Consider the following 17,368-nt stretch of genomic DNA (forward strand, 5'->3'; position numbering starts at 1 on the left):
TCACTTGAGGCCAGGAGTTCGAGACCAACTTGGCCAACACAGTGAAACCCTGGCTCTACTAAAAATATAAACAATTAGCCGAGAATGGTGATGCGTGCATGTAATCCCAGCTACTCGGGAGGCTGAGGCATGAGAATCACTTGAACCCGGGAAGCAGAGATTGCAATGAGCTGAGATAGTGCCACTGCTCTCCAGCTTGGGGAACAGAGGGAGACTCTGTCCTCCCCACCCCCACCCCCCAAAAAGGAAAATACATATAGGCAAAAAAATTTAAAATTGCTCAGATCATTTGCTCAGCCAACATTTTGAAAGCAAATATACTTTGGAGATTTAAATGATAATGGAATTTGTGAAGGAAAAATCAATGAGATCCTGAATCTTGTATTCAGAATGTATCATCGAATTTCTAATAATAGCTCAATCAACTTTTTTTCCATATAAGTTGAAACAGAAAGGGACAAACTATAAAAATTATTTGTCATGAAATGTGTGAAATATAGAGGGTAAGATCACTCGACAAATACTTTAATATATTCTAATATGCCATTTAAAAAAAATTTTTCTTGTCAAATGCAAGTAACAGTAAATTGATTTAGCAAAGTTACATGTAAAAAATGCTCTTAATTTCTGTCTTAATTTGACAACTAAATATTCAAACCAAGGTCCCCATTTGATTTGCTTCGCAATGCTGCAAAATTGTATACTCTTCCTAAAAGGCATAAAGGAGAAGTAAAACAGTTACAAAACATGCTATCTTCAGGCTGGGCATGGTGGCTCATGCCTGTAATCCCAGCACTTTGGAGGCTGAGGCAGGCAGATCACTTGAGTTCACAAGTTCAAGACCAGCCTGGGCAACATGGCAAAACCCTGTCTCTACAAAAAATACAAAAATTAGCCAGGCTTTGTGGTACACACCTGTCGTCCCAACTACTTGGTAGGCTGAGGTGGGAGGATGGCTTGAACCCGGGAGGCAGAGGGAGGCTGCAGTGAGCCAAGATCATGCTATTGCACTCCAGCCTAGGCAACAGAACCAGACTTTGTGTCAAAAAACAAAACAACACAAAAACAAAAACAAAAAACAAACCCAGAACCAACCAAACAAGAAAACCCCATGATATCCTCGGAATTAAGAAAAGAAGAAGAAGCCGGGCGTGGTGGCTCACGCTTGTAATCCCAGCACTTTGGGAGGCCGAAGCTGGTAGATCACCTGAGGTTGGGAGTTTGAGACCAGCCTGACCAACATGCAGAAACCCTGTCTCCACTAAAAATACAAAAAAATTAGCCGGGTGTGGTGGTGCATGCCTGTAATCCCAGCTACTTGGGAGGCTGAGGCAGGAGAATCACTAGAACCCAGGAGGCGGAGGTTGCAGTGAGCCGGGATCGCACCATTGCACTCCAGCCTGGGCAACAAGAGAACAAGAGCGAAACTCTGTCTCAAAAAAAAAAAAAAAAAAAAAAAAAGAAGAAAGAAAAGAAGAAGAACAACAAAAATAAAAAATAGCAGATATATAGGAAAGAACACTTCAATGGGTGAAGTGGTAATGTCTTTCCACAATTCATTAAAAGGAGATCTTCAACATAGAGGAGTAGCTGATGATCTTAAAGTACTCACTAGTCATGAGATGGTCCTTCTGAATTTAACTGCAGCGTGCAATGAAGATTTTTATTTCTCTCTTTTTTTTTTTTTGAGATAGAGTCTTGCTCTGTCGCCCAGGCTGGAGTGCAGTGGTACGATCTCGGCTCACTGTAACCTCCGCCTCCCAGGTTCAAGTGATTCTTCTGCCTCAGCCTCTCGAGTAGCTGGGACTACAGGCACACGCTATGATGCCTGGCTAATTTTTGTATTTTTACTAGAGACGGAGCTTTGCCATATTGGCCAGGCTGGTCTCGAACTCCTGACCTCATGATCTGCCTGCCTTGGCCTCCCAAAGTGCTGGGATTACAGGTGTGAGCCACCGTACCCAGCCTATTTCTCTTCTTATAGAAATTTCTGAATCAGAATTAGAACTATATATTCTATCATAATTGTAAAATCCACTTATTGTAAGAATGAAATCACATTTCTACCTATAAGTACTGACTTTTTCTTGGTTGGATAACTGAGAAAACATTCGAACTGCAACTCTTGCTTGTCCAGCTCAGATTTCCTTCGACATGACTGCCAGCATAAGCTATCTACAATGCAAACCTGATTCTGTCACTTTGAGCTTACAAATACTTCATGGCATCCCAGTGCCTAAAGGATAAAGGCTAAGCTCCTTAGGGAGGCACAGAGGACCCTCTGTGACCTGACTTCCACCTGTTCCTCCTCCTGCTGTTTTTTGCCTTTACCTTATGCACAAGAGCAACACCCAACAGCCACACTTCCTAGAAGGTGTCACTCTCTCTCTAGAAGATATCACTCTCTCTCAGGAAAGTGAGAAAGAAAAAAAGCAGTCAGGCCGGGTGTGGTGGCTCCCACCTGTAATACAAGCACTTTGGGAGATGAAGGCGGGTGGATCACCTGAGGTTGGGAGTTCGAGACCAGCCTGACCAACATGGAGAAACCCCGTCTCTACTAAAAATACAAAATTAGCTGGGCGTGGTGGTGCACACCTGTTATCCTGGCTACTCAGGAGGCTGAGGCAGGAGAGTCACTTGAAACTGGGAGGCGGATGTTGCAGTGAGCTGAGATCGTGCCATTGCACTTCAGCCTGGGCAAAAAGAGCAAAACTCTGTCTCAAAAAAAAAAAAAAAAAAAAAAGAGAAAAGAAAAAAAGCAGTCCTGGGCTGCGGTAAGCTAAACTGTCCTGGTTCTAACATCTAGGCCTGGGGTTGTCCTGTTGAACTGAAACCAGGCCACTCTATGAGCATGCTGGAGCAAGACAAAAATAAGACCACTTTACAGTGAGCTCAGATTGCCCCACTGCATGACAGTCCAGGAGACAGAGCGAGACCCTGTCTCTACAAAGAAGAAGAAAAAGAAAAAAAAACCACTCCACAGTCATGTCTGAACACAGACAAAAACACGAATGCCATAAACTACAAAAAATGAGAAACATCTTCCTCTCCTAGCTAATATGAGTGACTGCTGTGCCCTTACTAATCACAGCTTTACCCCACCTTCTAGATAAAAATTCATCATAGAATTATCAAATCCAGAGCAAAATATTGATTCTTTAAACCCTTCCCAAAGTCACCTAATGCAAATCTAAACTGCAACAAGTTCCTCTCAACTCTGCACTGAGATGCCCCATGGTTCTTCATGGTGTGCTTTCTTCCTCACTGCAATGAACCAAGAAACCCAACTTGTTCAACTACAAGTGTGTTCCTTTGGCCAAAAGGCACTGACACAAGGAAGCTTTTCCTGTCTGCCCCAGGCTGGCTGAGGACTGCCACCTTCTCTGTTCCAAAGATGTCCTGTACCTTATAGCACTGCATTATGCAGGCTATATTATATTGAAATTCTGTCCATCCATGTCTGTCTCCCTCTGGAGACCTTGGGCCCCACAGGAACCATGTTTTATTTGTTTCCTCTTATTCATTTTTAAGTCCTCAGCTGACAAAGAACCTAGGTCATAGTAAAGTTTCAAAAAAAAAAAATGTTTAAAGAATGAATGAGTAGATGCTGCACATTTCTTGGGTCCAAGATTTAAAGGTGGAGCTTCATGTAACATATCATTTTACAACATTGTCAACTATAACGTCATGTGCTTTAAGAATGCAGTCTGGTTGTACAAGGTGACTCATGCCTGTAATCCCAGCATTTGGAGAGTCTTAGGCAGGAAGACTCCTTAGGCCCAGCAGTTTGAGACCAGCTTGATCATCATAGTGAGACTCCGTCTCTACAAAAAATAATTAGGTAGGCATGGTGGTGTGCACCTGTAGTCCCAGCTACTCGAGAGGCTGAGGTGGGAAGACTGCTTGAACCTGTAGGGTTGAGGCTGCACTGAGCTGTGATGGTGCCACTGTACTCCAGCCTGGGCACTGAGCTAGACTCAAAAAAAAAAAAAAAAAAGGAATGCAATCTGGGCTTCTCCTCCTAACTCCTTTTTCTGAAGTGTGTGGAGAAACAACCTAAGTTTGGAGAGATTAAGACACATATCAATGTAGAGAAAGCTTTTTTTTTTTTTTTTTAAGACAGGGTCTTGCTCTGTTGCCCAAGCTGGAGTGCAGTGGCACAAACACAGCTTACTACACCGTTGACTTCCCAGGCTCACTCAATCCTCCTGCCGCAGCTAGCCGAGTAGCTGGGACTACAGGTGCATAACCTCATGCTTGGCTAATTTTTAAATTTTTTGTAGAGATGAGGTCTCGTCATGTTGCCCAGGCTGGTCTCAATTCCTGGGCTCAAGCAATTCTTCCATCTTGGCCTCCCCAAGTGTTGGGATTACAGATGTGAGCCACCACCCCTGGCCAAGGGAAAGCTTTTTAAAAAATTTAAACAAACTCAAAAGTTTTATAAGTTCTGGAAGATCATGATAAAAATGAAATATTGGAGAAAGCAAGCTGTTACCCATCAATGTTGAGAAAATGACAAAACATATCAAGTTTTACATGGCGACATCTGTTTATAATGTGTTAAATTTTTTTAACCTGTTCCTTAAGGGGAAAAAAGTGGGTAACTCAATTAACATCATGTAGGACTCTAAACTTTCAAAGTAACTTAATTTTTTTTTTTTGAGACATAGTCTTGCTCTGTTGCCCAGGTTGGAGTGCAATGGCTGATCATAGTTCACTGCAACCTTGACCTGCTGGACTCAAGCAGTCCCCTTGCCTCAGCCTCCTGAAGAGCTGGAACTGCACTTGTGTGCCACCACACCCAGCTAAAACTTTCTTTTTTACTTGTATTAATTTTTTTTTTTTTTTTGCTGGGAAGACTCAGACCCAAGTAACCTTGGATATGAGCTCTCCACCTGGTTAAAACTTTATTACAGTGCTGATTTCTTCTGTTTCTAAGTTTTTGCCAATCTTTGGCAAAGATCAAGACAGGTCATAATTCTTAAAGTTCAGCTGCTTGTAGAGACATTTATAGCAAAATAAAAAACTTAAAAAGAAATTTAAAGAGTACATTTTTTCTTCTTTTTAGAGATGGGGTCTCGCTATGTTGTCCAGGCTGGTCTTGAACTCCAGGGCTCAAGAAAACTGCCTGCCTTAGCCTTCCAAAGTGCTGGGATTACAGGCGTAAATCACCATGCCCAGCCAAGACTAAGTTTTTAATTTTACTGCCTGGTTATACTGTATATAAATATTTAAAATATCAATCTTGGGCTAGGCACAGTGGTTCATGCCTGTAATCCCAGCACTTTGGGAGGCCAAGGTGGGAGGATCGCTTGAGGCCAGGAGTTCGAGACCAGCCTGGCCAATAAGGTGAAATCCCATCTCTACTAAAAATACAAAAAATTAGCTGGGAGTGGTGGCATGCACCTGTAATCCCAGCAACTCAGGAGGCTGAGGCAGGAGAATTGATTGAACCAGGGAGATAGAGGTTGCAGTGAGCTGAGATTGTGCCACTACACTCCAGCCTGGGTGAGAGAGTGAAACTCTGTCTAAAAAATAAATAAATAAAATAAAATATCAATCATGATAATTTAATAGGAAAAGTTTTAAATATTTTATGTTCTTAAACTAATAAAGTGACTTTGAAGCCAATAAGAATGCTGAAAACAAACTGTGTATATTTTAATCTTTCCTAATGTTTTTATGTTCTTCTTTTATTTTACTCAAAAGGCAAACATTTTGTTTCCATGGTTTGAGAATTTAGTATATTGAATTATTATAGATTTTTATTTGTGATTTGCCTTTGTGCTCGATTAAGTGATTGAAATCTGGTTTTAATAAGATATAAATTTTTTTCTAAAGACCTACTCTAGAAGAGCAAACAGATGTATATCATATTATAATATTATATCATAATAAATGTGCTGTTCTCTTTCTTTAATGACACTCATTTAAAATATAGATACAGGTCCAATATCCCTTGTCTGAAATGCTTGGAAGCAGAAGTGTTTTGGATTCTGGATTTTAGAATATTTGTATCACATACCTTCCCAGTTAAGCATCCTAAATCTTGTTTTTCTTTTCGAGATGGAGTCTCGCTCTGTCACCCAGGCTGGAGTGCAGTGGCACGATCTCAGCTCACTGCAACCTCTGCCTCCTGGGTTCAAGGAATTCTCCTGTCTCAGCCTCCCGAGTAGCTGGGACTACAGGTATGTGCCACCATGCCCAGCTAATTTTTGTATTTTTAGCAGAGATGGGGTTTTGTCATGTTGGCCGGGCTGATCTCGAACTCCCGACCTCAGGCGATCCGCCTGCCTCAGCCTCCCAAAGTGCTGGGATTACAGGAGTGAGCCATCAGGCTGGCCAAGCATCCTAAATCTTAAAATCCAAAAATCTGAACTCTGAAATGCTCCAATGAGTATTTCCTTTGAGCATCATGTGGGTTCTCAAAAACTTTTGGATTTCAGAGTATTTTGGATTTAGAATTTTCAGATTTGGGATGCACAACTGTATAAACACACTAGTTGGTTTTCTAACAACTAATGGTCAGAATGAGAATCCTTGCATGAATAACACATTTTATTTTCTACTAATCAAGTGGAAAAAGCAAACTTAAGACTCATTTGATAATCACTACACTAAAAGGTTTTAAAATGACTTAAAAATATTTTTTATAGTTTATAAAACTATACTTTCTATAAAAAAGGAAAGAACTGAAATTCTTCAGACAATACTTTGTTCATATTTATGTATTTAAAAATTTTTTAAAAATATTTTAAATGCTTTGTAGAGAAAGGGTCTCACTATGTTGACTAGGCTAGTCTCCTGACCTCAAATGATCCTCCCACCTAGACCTCCCCAAAGTACTGGGATTACAAGTGTGAGCCACTGCACCCAGCCAGACAATACTTTGGATGTTTATTTCATTTGCCTATTCTACTTTGTCTAGAGCATGCACAATAGGAATATCTATTTTTAAAAATTGATATCTTAATTCTGAAGAAAAAAAGTTTCTGACATTAATTTTAAAATGTGTCAAAGTCCATACCTGATTTCTTAATGATGAAAGAATGTATTCCTTTTCATAATGGGAAATTCTCTTGTGTTTTTGTGGTGTGTCACTAACTAACCAGATCCACAAAAGAAACCAAAATATTCCAATAGTACCTTAAAATAGAAAAATAATAGTTAGATAAAATTAGAATGTACCAAATAACAAACAAAACAAAACAAAAACACAAAATTAGAATGCACCAACAATTTTTACATGTCTTGAAAAAATTATGTAACTATAAATTCAATGTAAAACTGACTTCAGTTTGGATTCAATTTCAAGTTTCTCTCAATTCTTTAATGGGATAATTGCTATAACTGTATTATTGCTTATACATTTTGAAGAAAACAACTTTTTTTTTTTTTTTTTTGAGATAGAGTCTTGCTCTGTCGCACAGGCTGGAGTGCAGTGACGTGATCTTGGCTCACTGCAACCTCCGCCTGCCGGGTTCAAGCAACTCTACTGTCTCAGCCTCCTGAGTAGCTGGGACTACAGGCATGTGCCACCACGCCTGGCTAATTTTTGTATTTTGAGTAGAGATGGGGTTCCACCATGTTGGCCAGGCTGGTCTTGAACTCCTGACCTCGTGATCCACCCGCCTCGGCCTCCCAAAGTGCTGGGATTACAGGTGTGAGCCACTGCACCCAGCCAGAAGAAAACAACTTTTAACCACATGACTTTGCCTATCAGGGTCTACCAGACAAATCTTTTTGAAGATACATTTCCACAATCTACATATTTCCAAAGGTGTCTGTTTTTGTTAGTTGAGTTTTAAATTTTGATTGCAGATATATTTCTTGCATGACATGTCTATGTGAAAATCTAATTTATTAAAAATGTGTATCATGCTGCCAAGGAAATTGAGCAATAAAATGCCTTGGGACTAAGTAAAGAGAAAAAAAAAAAAACATTAAAACTACCAAGTGAGAACATCCTACTTTGCTTGAGAAGAAATTCAAAATACCTAAGATAGTGATTTTTTGATAGCAAATATACTATTTAAGTACAGGATCAACAGTCATTTCTACTGAGAAATATTCCAAAACTAACATCAGCTCGTAACTCAAATAGGTCAAGTAAATCATACCAACTTGAAAAACAGGTTATCAGGAAGTGTTTCAGAACTGTGGTTCAGTGATTTGGAAGATATATTTTTAAAACATTATTAGGCTACTATTATTACATTTTGAATTTGTTACATTATAATTTAGCTAAAATTTTAAACTTACCAAAAAAGTAGAAGACATAAGTCCAATTCATATAGTAGCAAATTATTCCAGAAAGAGGAAGAGAAATTACTGTCCCAAGCTGTGCTCCTAGAACAACACATAAGACTATTTTATAAACTTTGGAGAGAGAGAAACAAGGATGGGACAGACAAGTCTACTGCTTACAGAGGATGGGTAACAGGCTGGGCACGGTGGCTCATGCCTGTAATCCCTGCACTTTGGGAGGCTGACGCGGGTGGATCACCTGAGCCTAGGAGTTTGAGACCAGCCTAGGCAATATGGCAAACTCCTATCTGTACTAAAAATACAAAAATTATCTGGGTATGGTGGTGATGCACGCCTGTAGTACCAGCTACTTAACTACTTGGGAGGTTGAGGTGGGAGGATCGCTTCAGCTGTTGAGGCTGCAGTGAGGGGCGATTGTGCCACTGCCTTCCAGCCTGGAGTGAGACCCTGGCTCAAAAAAAAAAAAGGCTAAAATTTGGTCCCATAGAAACAAGATTAGAAAAAAGATATAGAGGTAGTATAACAGGACAAGCAAAGGAATGGAAGTAGTAAAGCAGACAGTAGGCTTGGGAACTTCATTTGGGTAAAGGAAAGGAAAAGCAGATAAAGCTGGAAAAATAGGTTGGACAGTTGAACAGTTACTGAGTACCTACTCCAGGCTAGGCACTATCTGCCAGAGATATAAGGCTAGCTGCAACAAAGTAGTGAAGACTGTAAAGAATCTTGCCCCTAGTTCAAGGAGTTTGGGATTTATTCAATAGGTAAAGGGGAACCTTAGATAGTACCTGTTCTTGAACCTATCATCAGATTTCTCATGTCAATCTCAACATAGCTGCAAGAATAATCTTCTTAAAATGTAATTGAATCATGCCTCTTAAAAAACAATCTACATTTTTTCCTGTAGCCTGTAAGACCTGATATAACCCGGCGCTTATCTCTTTCTCTAACCTCATCTTATGCCATCATCCTCCTTACTCACTGAGTTCTAGCCATCCAAAGTAGTTTTCCACTTCTTTTAACCCTTATGTTATTTCTTGCCTGAGTGCCCTCGTACATGCTGTTTTGATTGGCTGAAATGCTCTTCTCCCTGCATGAATGGTTTGTTCTTATCCTTCAGATTTTAGCTTAAAAGTACCACAGAGAGGCCTTTTCTCAACTACTGTATTTAGAAAGCAGTCCGGTGGAAAAATTTTAATTCAGTCAATGAAAGAAAGGCTAGAATTTCTTATGCAATCTGATAAAATTATAATTCACATATATAAAACTCATGTTATCTCACCTGTAGATCAAAATGATGGCAAATAAAGATGCAATAGAAAAAAGATGCATGAAGAGAGGGGTTGAGAATCATGATACATTCATTAGTTAATCAAAACAGAAATCACAATTTAAGGACAAAAACACTCAATTTTCTAGCTACTGGCCTTTTTTTTCCTTTTTTTTAAATAGCATCTCTAAACAAACAAAAATAAAATTTAAAACCCCCAAAAAAGTAAACAGAAAAAGAAAAAAAAATAGCATCTCTATACCAATATCTGAAAACACAACATACTTTGAAATAGATGATGGCAGATGGGGAAAATGACATTAGTCAATTAAGCTGCATTACTATAAGTTGTTGAGCCAAAGAGAAAAATTGGTAATAAAGTTATACTACCGAAACTTAATGTTCTCCCCAAAGGGGCATCCAATCCAACATTGCATCGTTCTGGTATGCAGGCCCTTTTTCCCAAAGGTTGATATATACATAACATATTACAGCAAAATTTGGTAATTGTTATCTCACCTGCATATGAAATGCTAAGAAGTTTGCTTCTTTCAAGAGGGGGAGCCCAAGAAGACCACATGGCATGCATGGCTGGAAATGTAACACCCTGAGAGAAGGGAACATGATATTTCTGATGAAATGTAAGGTAGTTTTGTTAATGCTTTAAAGTAAGTTAAGTATTTTGCTACAAAAGCATTCTCTGGATAAGAATCAAACAAGAATCAGGTTCCATGAAATGAGAAATTTTTACAGTGTTAAGTGAAAATATCTTATAATGAAGTACTTTCAGAATTTGAGGCTGGGTGTGGTGGCTCATGCCTGTAATCCCAGCACTTTGGGAGGCCAAGGCAGGAGGATTGCTTGAGCCCAGGAGTTCGAGATCAGCCTGGGTAACATAGTGAGACACCATTTCTTAAAAAAAAAAAGTAAAACTCCCCAAAGATTCATGGATTTTGGAACTGGTTTTAAGACAACAAGATAAGGGTTACAATAAATCTAAAATAATTGTACTGAGTGAGGACATAAAGGGATCTTGCTCAAGGTTAATTTTACTCATTCACTTTATTAATCACCTGAATGAAAGGGAATATTACTAACTTATAACTTTAAAAAATACTGAGCTAATATTTTGGGATACTGAAAAAAAATTCAAGCTGACAATCAACCAGAAAAACAGTCCTATTAAAAAAAGGATGAATTCAATTAGCATGTTTACAGCCTTTCTTCTTTTTTTTCCTGTGATAACAAGCCTAGTAGATGCCAATTACTGACACGGAGAGGTAACAGGATGTGGAAACAGGGAGTTTCATAGAGACTGGGTAAATGAGGAGATACCACAGGAGAGTGAGAGAGAACGGCTCTCCTTGGACACTCTCTGTGTCACTTCAGAAAGATTAGTTAACCTCCCTGAACTTCAAGGCGGTTGCATAATTGTTGTAAAGATAAATGGTAGCTAGTGCTATTATTAGTGGAGAGAAGAATAAATGTTTTAATACTTTGTACTTTCCGCTGACTCTTTCAAAAACAAAAACAAAAGGAATTAAAAAAAAGTAATACCAATGGAAGGCAAAGATGATTTAGGTACATTGCAAATCAATAAGAATCTATATCATGGAGCATCCACAGGATGAGTCATTATAGAAGAAAACTTAAGATGTTTGGAAATGCCCACAGAGATTATGTTGTAGAAAACTTTATTATAAAACCTAGCGACAATGTAGGTATATTTATGGTGAATCAGATGGTAGGAATGCAAGATAGTAATCTAAGTGTCCTTTATGAATGAGGAAATGCACCTGTGATACATATTGAAGGGCTGAAGAAGGACGAGAGAACCTGAGTATAAATACAACTTAAATTCTATTTAGTTGTTGGCTGGACACGGTGGCTCATGCCTGTAATCCCAGCATTTTGGGAGGCGGAGGCAGGTGGATCACTTGATGCCAGAAGTTCGAGACCAGCCTGGCCAACATGGTGAAACCCCGCCTCTACTAAATATACAAAAATTAGCCAGGCATGGTGGTGCATGCCTGTAATCCCACCTACTTGGGAGGCTGAGGAAGGAGAATTGCTTGAACTCAGGAAGCGGAGGTTGCAGTGAGCCGAGATCATGCCACTGCACTCCAGCCTGGGCAACAGAGTGAGACTCCGCCTCAAAGACTAGAAAAAAATAAATAAATGAATAAATAAAATGTCACCTGAGATAACAGTGGTAATATGATCAATATGCTGTAATGTTAAATTAGTGGCATAAACTGGAAGTAAAATATGGGAATACATTCAGCAAGGAGATTGAATACTAGGATCAGAGAAAATATGCTAGATTTAAGTATATTTTACTTTGTCAAGAAGAATAGGAACCTGGTAATAGAGGAGTAATTTTAATTTTGTGATCAGGAAGGGTTTACTTAATGGACCTCTACTGATAAGAACAAAATAAAAACATTCAGATGAATGAAAAATCTTTTAATAGTACCTGGCAATTTCCAAAGTATTCTAGCAATCCTTATCACATATGAATTTTATATCTAATCTGTGACTGAAAACAGGGAAGGTATTTTAGTCCCAGTTTAAAAAATGATGGGACTGAGATCTAGAGATTAGAGCTTACCTAAGGTTTCACTGTTAGATACAATAGAGCTATTATTCAAACTCTGGTCCAGTGTTCATTCCAACAGCATGATACACTGCTACTTAAAATAATCTTCATGCTCTACACCAAGCCCAGTGGCCATTATCTTGCTTGAATTAAAGAAATGCAAGAGAGCAAAATACACCTTTCCCTGGATTTCAGAGGTAGAAGTTCAAAGTTATAAAGGAAGAGAGAAAATTATTAAGTATGGGGGTACACATGATGAAATACAAAAGAAAAGTGGGAAGGAAAAGAAAGACAAGAATCAAAATTTTAAAAAATGATAAAACTATTAAGAGGAGGGAAATAAAATAGGCAAAAATCAATAATACTTCTAAAAAGAGCAGAATCATAGAACTAAATTGAGATAGTTATATAAAATCATAAAATATTTGTCTCTAAGTTACAAGACCAGAAAAAATAAAAGAATAAGTGATAAAAAAGAAATTAAATGCAACTCAACAGTCTATTGTGTAAAATGTGCTTCAGACTTGGGCATCAATGATAGAGCAGAGTTTAACGGTGGCAAGAGTACAAGAGGTAAGGATGGTCAATCTTAACCATTTTTTTTTCTTTTGAGATGGAGACTTGCTGTCGTCCAGGCTGGAGTGCAGTGGCACGATCTTGGCTCACTGCAACCTCTGCCTCCCGGGTTCAAGCAGTTCTCCCACTTCATCCTCCCGAGTAGCTGCGATTACAGGTGTGCACCACCATGCCCGGCTAATTTTTGTATTTTTAGTAGAGATGGGGTTTCACCTGTTGGCCAGGCTGGTCTCAAACTCCTGACCTCAAGTGATCCACCTACCTCGGCCTCCCAAAATGCTGGGATTACAGGCATGAGCCACCACGCCCGGCCTATCTTAACCATTTATTAATGGTTTATTTTCTTCTCTCCTAAAGTATGAGCTATGAAGTCTCTTTTGGAAAAATGTTTTCTCTGGTTTTTGAGTAAAGGTTCCAATTTCGGGGTGCTCCTACTAGAGACCTCATTTACCACAAACAAAATCTATTCAGGTAATTTTCTAGTTAGTCCTTTCTCTAAAAAATAAACCCCTGTTATCATCCAACGTTATTTTTTGGTTCATATTCATACCAAAGAATGACATCTTTAAGAAGAAGAGAAGGAGACACAGGGTAAGAAGTAAAACAAGAGAGAAAAGAAAATTACCTCTCCTAGTCCTTCTAGTGCTCTGAGTACAATGAGTGGTCCAACTCCTAAATCTGCAGCAATGGGAGTGAACAGGGTGAGGACAGCAGTGCCAAGGATCCCAAATCCTAGCAGCATTTTCCCCCCTATTTTGCTGGCAACATATCCTCCAGGAATCTGTGTGATGATGTAGCCATAAAAAAAGGAACCGAGAATCCATCCTTGAGTTTCTGCATCCCATTGGTACTTCTTACCCTACAAAAATCAGAAAAGAATAAAACAATCCTTTAAGACCTTCACAGAGCAGCTCTTTTCTCTTACTGGCATGTAAGTACATATAAATGAGATTTTGAACCACTATTTTGGACTGAAGAACATGCAAACTTTCTAGTAGGTGGGTGAGTCATAACAATATAGACATACAGTATTTAGAAGTGAATGAAAAAGAACTGACAGTCGTAAACTTCAAGAAGGCTTGCAATTTTATAAAACTAGACTGCAGGATGAGCTGCCAGAAGCTTTATAATAACTATGACCAAGAAGGCTCACAAAAGAATCACAAAAATGGTTTGGGTATCTCTGAGCCTACTATGGCTCGGGAGGCTGCCGTCCCCCCGGCCCTGCCTCCCCCTCCCAAAAAAAGAGTCACAGGCTTAATCCAGAAAGCTATTAAACAGAAAACTGTAGTGGCTGAGCTAGGCTTTGGGAACCAGGCTTGGTTTTAATCCTAGCTCTATTACTTACCGAATGTGTGATCTGGGAAGAGGAAATGAAATAGGCACATAAAATAAGGCTTGATGTACAGTTAGTGTTCACTTAGTGCTGGCTATTAACATGCATAAATGTAGATATTAATAATATCTCCCCATTTCAGACCAAGCACTTAAACAAGCACATGGAACAATTCCAAAGAGCAAGAATTTAAATCAAGCCACAAACTTCATGTGAATAGAACCTGTGTTTTCATTAGTAGTAGCACATAGCAAGGTACTAATGAAGATTTAGTGACTGATCTGAGTATCTGACATTTTTAATGCAGTGTAGCTGTATAACAAAGCCAACATGTCAAGAACCATTCCGGGATTTCTTTCTACTGCTGATATAAGGCAGATGAAGATAAGTAGCAGGGTCAACAAAAGCACTTTGCAAAGAAAAAGACACAAAGCAAACTCCTACTTTTCCTTATTTAGGGTACCAATTTGCAGTTTATCTGTGGAATTCTAGGATTTCATGTACATTCCAGCAGTATTGTCCCTGAAGGTCACAGGTTGGAGTGGAGAAAAGTGAGTGATGTGTACCCAAATGTTACTCAGCAACATTATTAAAGTCAAATATAAAGATTTTTGGAGAGATTTATTTTGTTTAGAGAGAAACCCTCTTTCCTGCTTGAATGCTCTGCTTGTGAATGATAGAGGAGATTCATTTAAGTATGAACTAGTATCTTCGTGAGCACTGAAAATGGGTGAAAATTTATTTATTTATTTAAAAAAATTTTTTTTGAGACAGAATCTCGCTGTCGCCCAGGCTGGAGTGCAGTGGCGCGATCTCGGCTCACTGCAGGCTCCGCCCCTTGGGGTTCACACCATTCCCCCGCCTCAGCCTCCCGAGTAGCTGGGACTACAGGCGCCCACCACCTCGCCTGTCTAATTTTCTGTATTTTCAGTAGAGACGGGGTTTCACCGTGTTAGCCAGGATGGTCTCGATCTCCTGACCTCGTGATCCACGTGCCTCGGCCTCCCAAAGTGCTGGGATTACAGGTGTGAGCCACCGCGCCCGGCCAAAAATTTATTATTTTTTATTTATTTACTTTTTTGAGACGAAGTCTTGCTCTTGTTGCCCAGGCTGGAGTGGAATGGCGTGATCTCGGCTCACTGCAAACTCCACCTCCCAGGTTCAAGCAATTCTCCTGCCTCAGCCTCCTGAGTAGCTGGGATTATAGGTGTGTGCTACCACGCCCAGCTAATTTTTGTATTTTTAGTAAAGACAGGGTTTCACCACGCTGGCCAGGCTGGTCTCGAACTCCTCACCTCAGGTGATCCACCTGCCTCAGCCTCCCAAAGTGCTGGGATTACAGGCATGAGTCACGGCGCCCAGCCTGCAAATGTACTTCTAAAAAGAATACTAGCTTTTCTTTCTGTACTATCTCCTTGTGTGATAAGCAACATAAAATGAAGTATATATAACTTAATTATAAACAAATGATGAATACACATTTATCAATTCCACTATAACATAAGGTAGGCAAAATGACTTATGTGGCTTAGGTTGGGCATGTGTACATTCAGAAAAGAATGTCCTAAGAAACTGGCCAGTTCTTGTTTTTCATCTTGCAACTGAGATTACCTAAACTCTCTTGCAGCTGTAACTCTATAAGTGATATAGGGTTATAAATAATACTCCTATAAAAGCTATTTAGAAAATTTAAAACAGTTTAATTTTCTGTTATATAAAACAGGTTTTTCCAAATTTTCTTTAAGCATGGTATGTTTATAGAGGGAATGGAAGAACTACTTTTCAAACAGATGAAGGTGTATTATGGCATAGCAGTAGTAGCTATAGCTACAAGTTATTGCCCAATCAGTTCCTGGGAAAACACAAAAAGAAAGTGATTCAGAGTATACACAAACAAAGTACAGTTTCTGTAGGATGAAAAAAGACCTTTTAATATTTTTACTTGCAAGTATTTTAGGATAATTAAAATTGTTTCCTTAAAAAATAGCACCTACCGTTTGATTATGATGAACTTTTATGGGAGCAGAATGCTCTGGACACGCCTTGGAAGTTCTATTGTCTTCTAAAGTTGTATTTGAATCTACCATATCCACTAACGCAACACTCAGATTCACACGTAATGCATACACAATGAAGAAACCAAAAAAGGCCAAAATTGCTAAGTTGTAACGAGCAGAGCAGCACACTGGAGCTGAAATAAAGATTGGGGAAAATTTTTATTTATTTTTAAATTTTTATTTTTAGAGACAGGGTTTTGCCATGTTGCTTAGGCTGGTCTTGAACTCCTGGGCTCAAGCCATCCACCCACCTCAGCCTCCCAAAGTGCTGTGATTATAGGCATTGGCCACCACACCCGGCTGCTTTAATTAAAAGAGTTAATTACATGATATTGTCTAAATAATGAAAAAGGTTGCTTTTTAAAAGTACAAAAATAATTATGAAAAAATGTTAAAGAATATTCTTAGATTAAGCAAATCTAAGAAACATTTGTCAAAGATTAGCTGTTCCTCATATCTGTAGTTTTGGTAAAAATTTCACACGAGAGCCTGAACTATAAGAAAGTTCATTAAAACATGGAGGTAGTAGTTTTATCACCTTTGCTGAGAAAAAGATCTATTCCAGATTCAAACTGAACCCCTACTCCTTGTCAGCTGGCAAAGATATACGGCATGAGAAAAGCAGGTAAGGAGGTTTAATGGTATTACTATTTCTGAAAAACTATCTGAAACATGGTCAATAAGTACTTGAGTACTTACAATGACATGATATATTACTGATTATGAGTTAGTAGCCATCTCATTGTTAAATGTAGCATAGCAAAAAAAATTTACTGCCAAGGGTAGGGCATGAAATTTCTCTTGATAAATTTCTTACCTCGAAGAGTATCCTCAGAGGCTGGGTTTGAATCAGAAGCCATGATTAATACTTAAAGCCATCGTAAACTAAATGTATTTAAGAATCTAGAAGCAAACTTGCAGAACCTATGACAGTTGCAGCATCTGTGACAGTTGCTCAGTAGTTATCAAGCGTAAAGGGCTCACAGTAAAAAGGGAAATCAGTGAATGTACCACCATGATTAAAAAAAAAGGATGCCGGGCACAGTGGCTCACGCCTGTAATCCCAGCACTTTGGGAAGCCGAGGCGGGCGGATCACCTGAGGTCAGGAGATCAAGACCATCCTGGCTAACACGGTGAAACACCGTCTCTACTAAAAATACAAAAAATTAGCCGGGCGTGGTCGCGGGCGCCTGTAGTCCCAGCTACTCGGGAGGCTGAGGCAGGAGAATGGCGTGAACCCGGGAGGCGGAGCTTGCAGCGAGCC

The 17,368-nt window shown here is 39.2% G+C and overlaps 1 protein-coding gene across 5 annotated transcripts in view; it reads right to left on the reverse strand.

Annotated features, from left to right (window-relative positions):
• Nucleotides 1–17,368, reverse strand: part of SLC17A5 (solute carrier family 17 member 5) — a 72,414-nt gene that overhangs the window by 46,709 nt on the left and 8,337 nt on the right. For 3 of the 5 annotated variants that reach the window (XM_009451561.5, XM_003311405.5, XM_054686049.2), the window contains exons 2-6: nt 16,041–16,237; nt 13,336–13,569; nt 10,055–10,142; nt 8,263–8,349; nt 7,028–7,146 (exon numbers count right to left, since the gene is read on the reverse strand). In XM_009451561.5, coding sequence (XP_009449836.1) covers nt 7,028–7,146; nt 8,263–8,349; nt 10,055–10,142; nt 13,336–13,569; nt 16,041–16,237 — 725 coding nt within the window. Of the gene's footprint in view, nt 1–7,027; nt 7,147–8,262; nt 8,350–10,054; nt 10,143–13,335; nt 13,570–16,040; nt 16,238–16,920; nt 17,049–17,368 lie in introns of those variants that run through there. The other 2 variants (XM_009451559.5, XM_016955862.4) reach the window with 2 other exon arrangements.

Source organism: Pan troglodytes, chromosome 5 (assembly GCF_028858775.2).
Source record: "Pan troglodytes isolate AG18354 chromosome 5, NHGRI_mPanTro3-v2.0_pri, whole genome shotgun sequence".
Lineage (NCBI taxonomy): Eukaryota > Metazoa > Chordata > Mammalia > Primates > Hominidae > Pan > Pan troglodytes.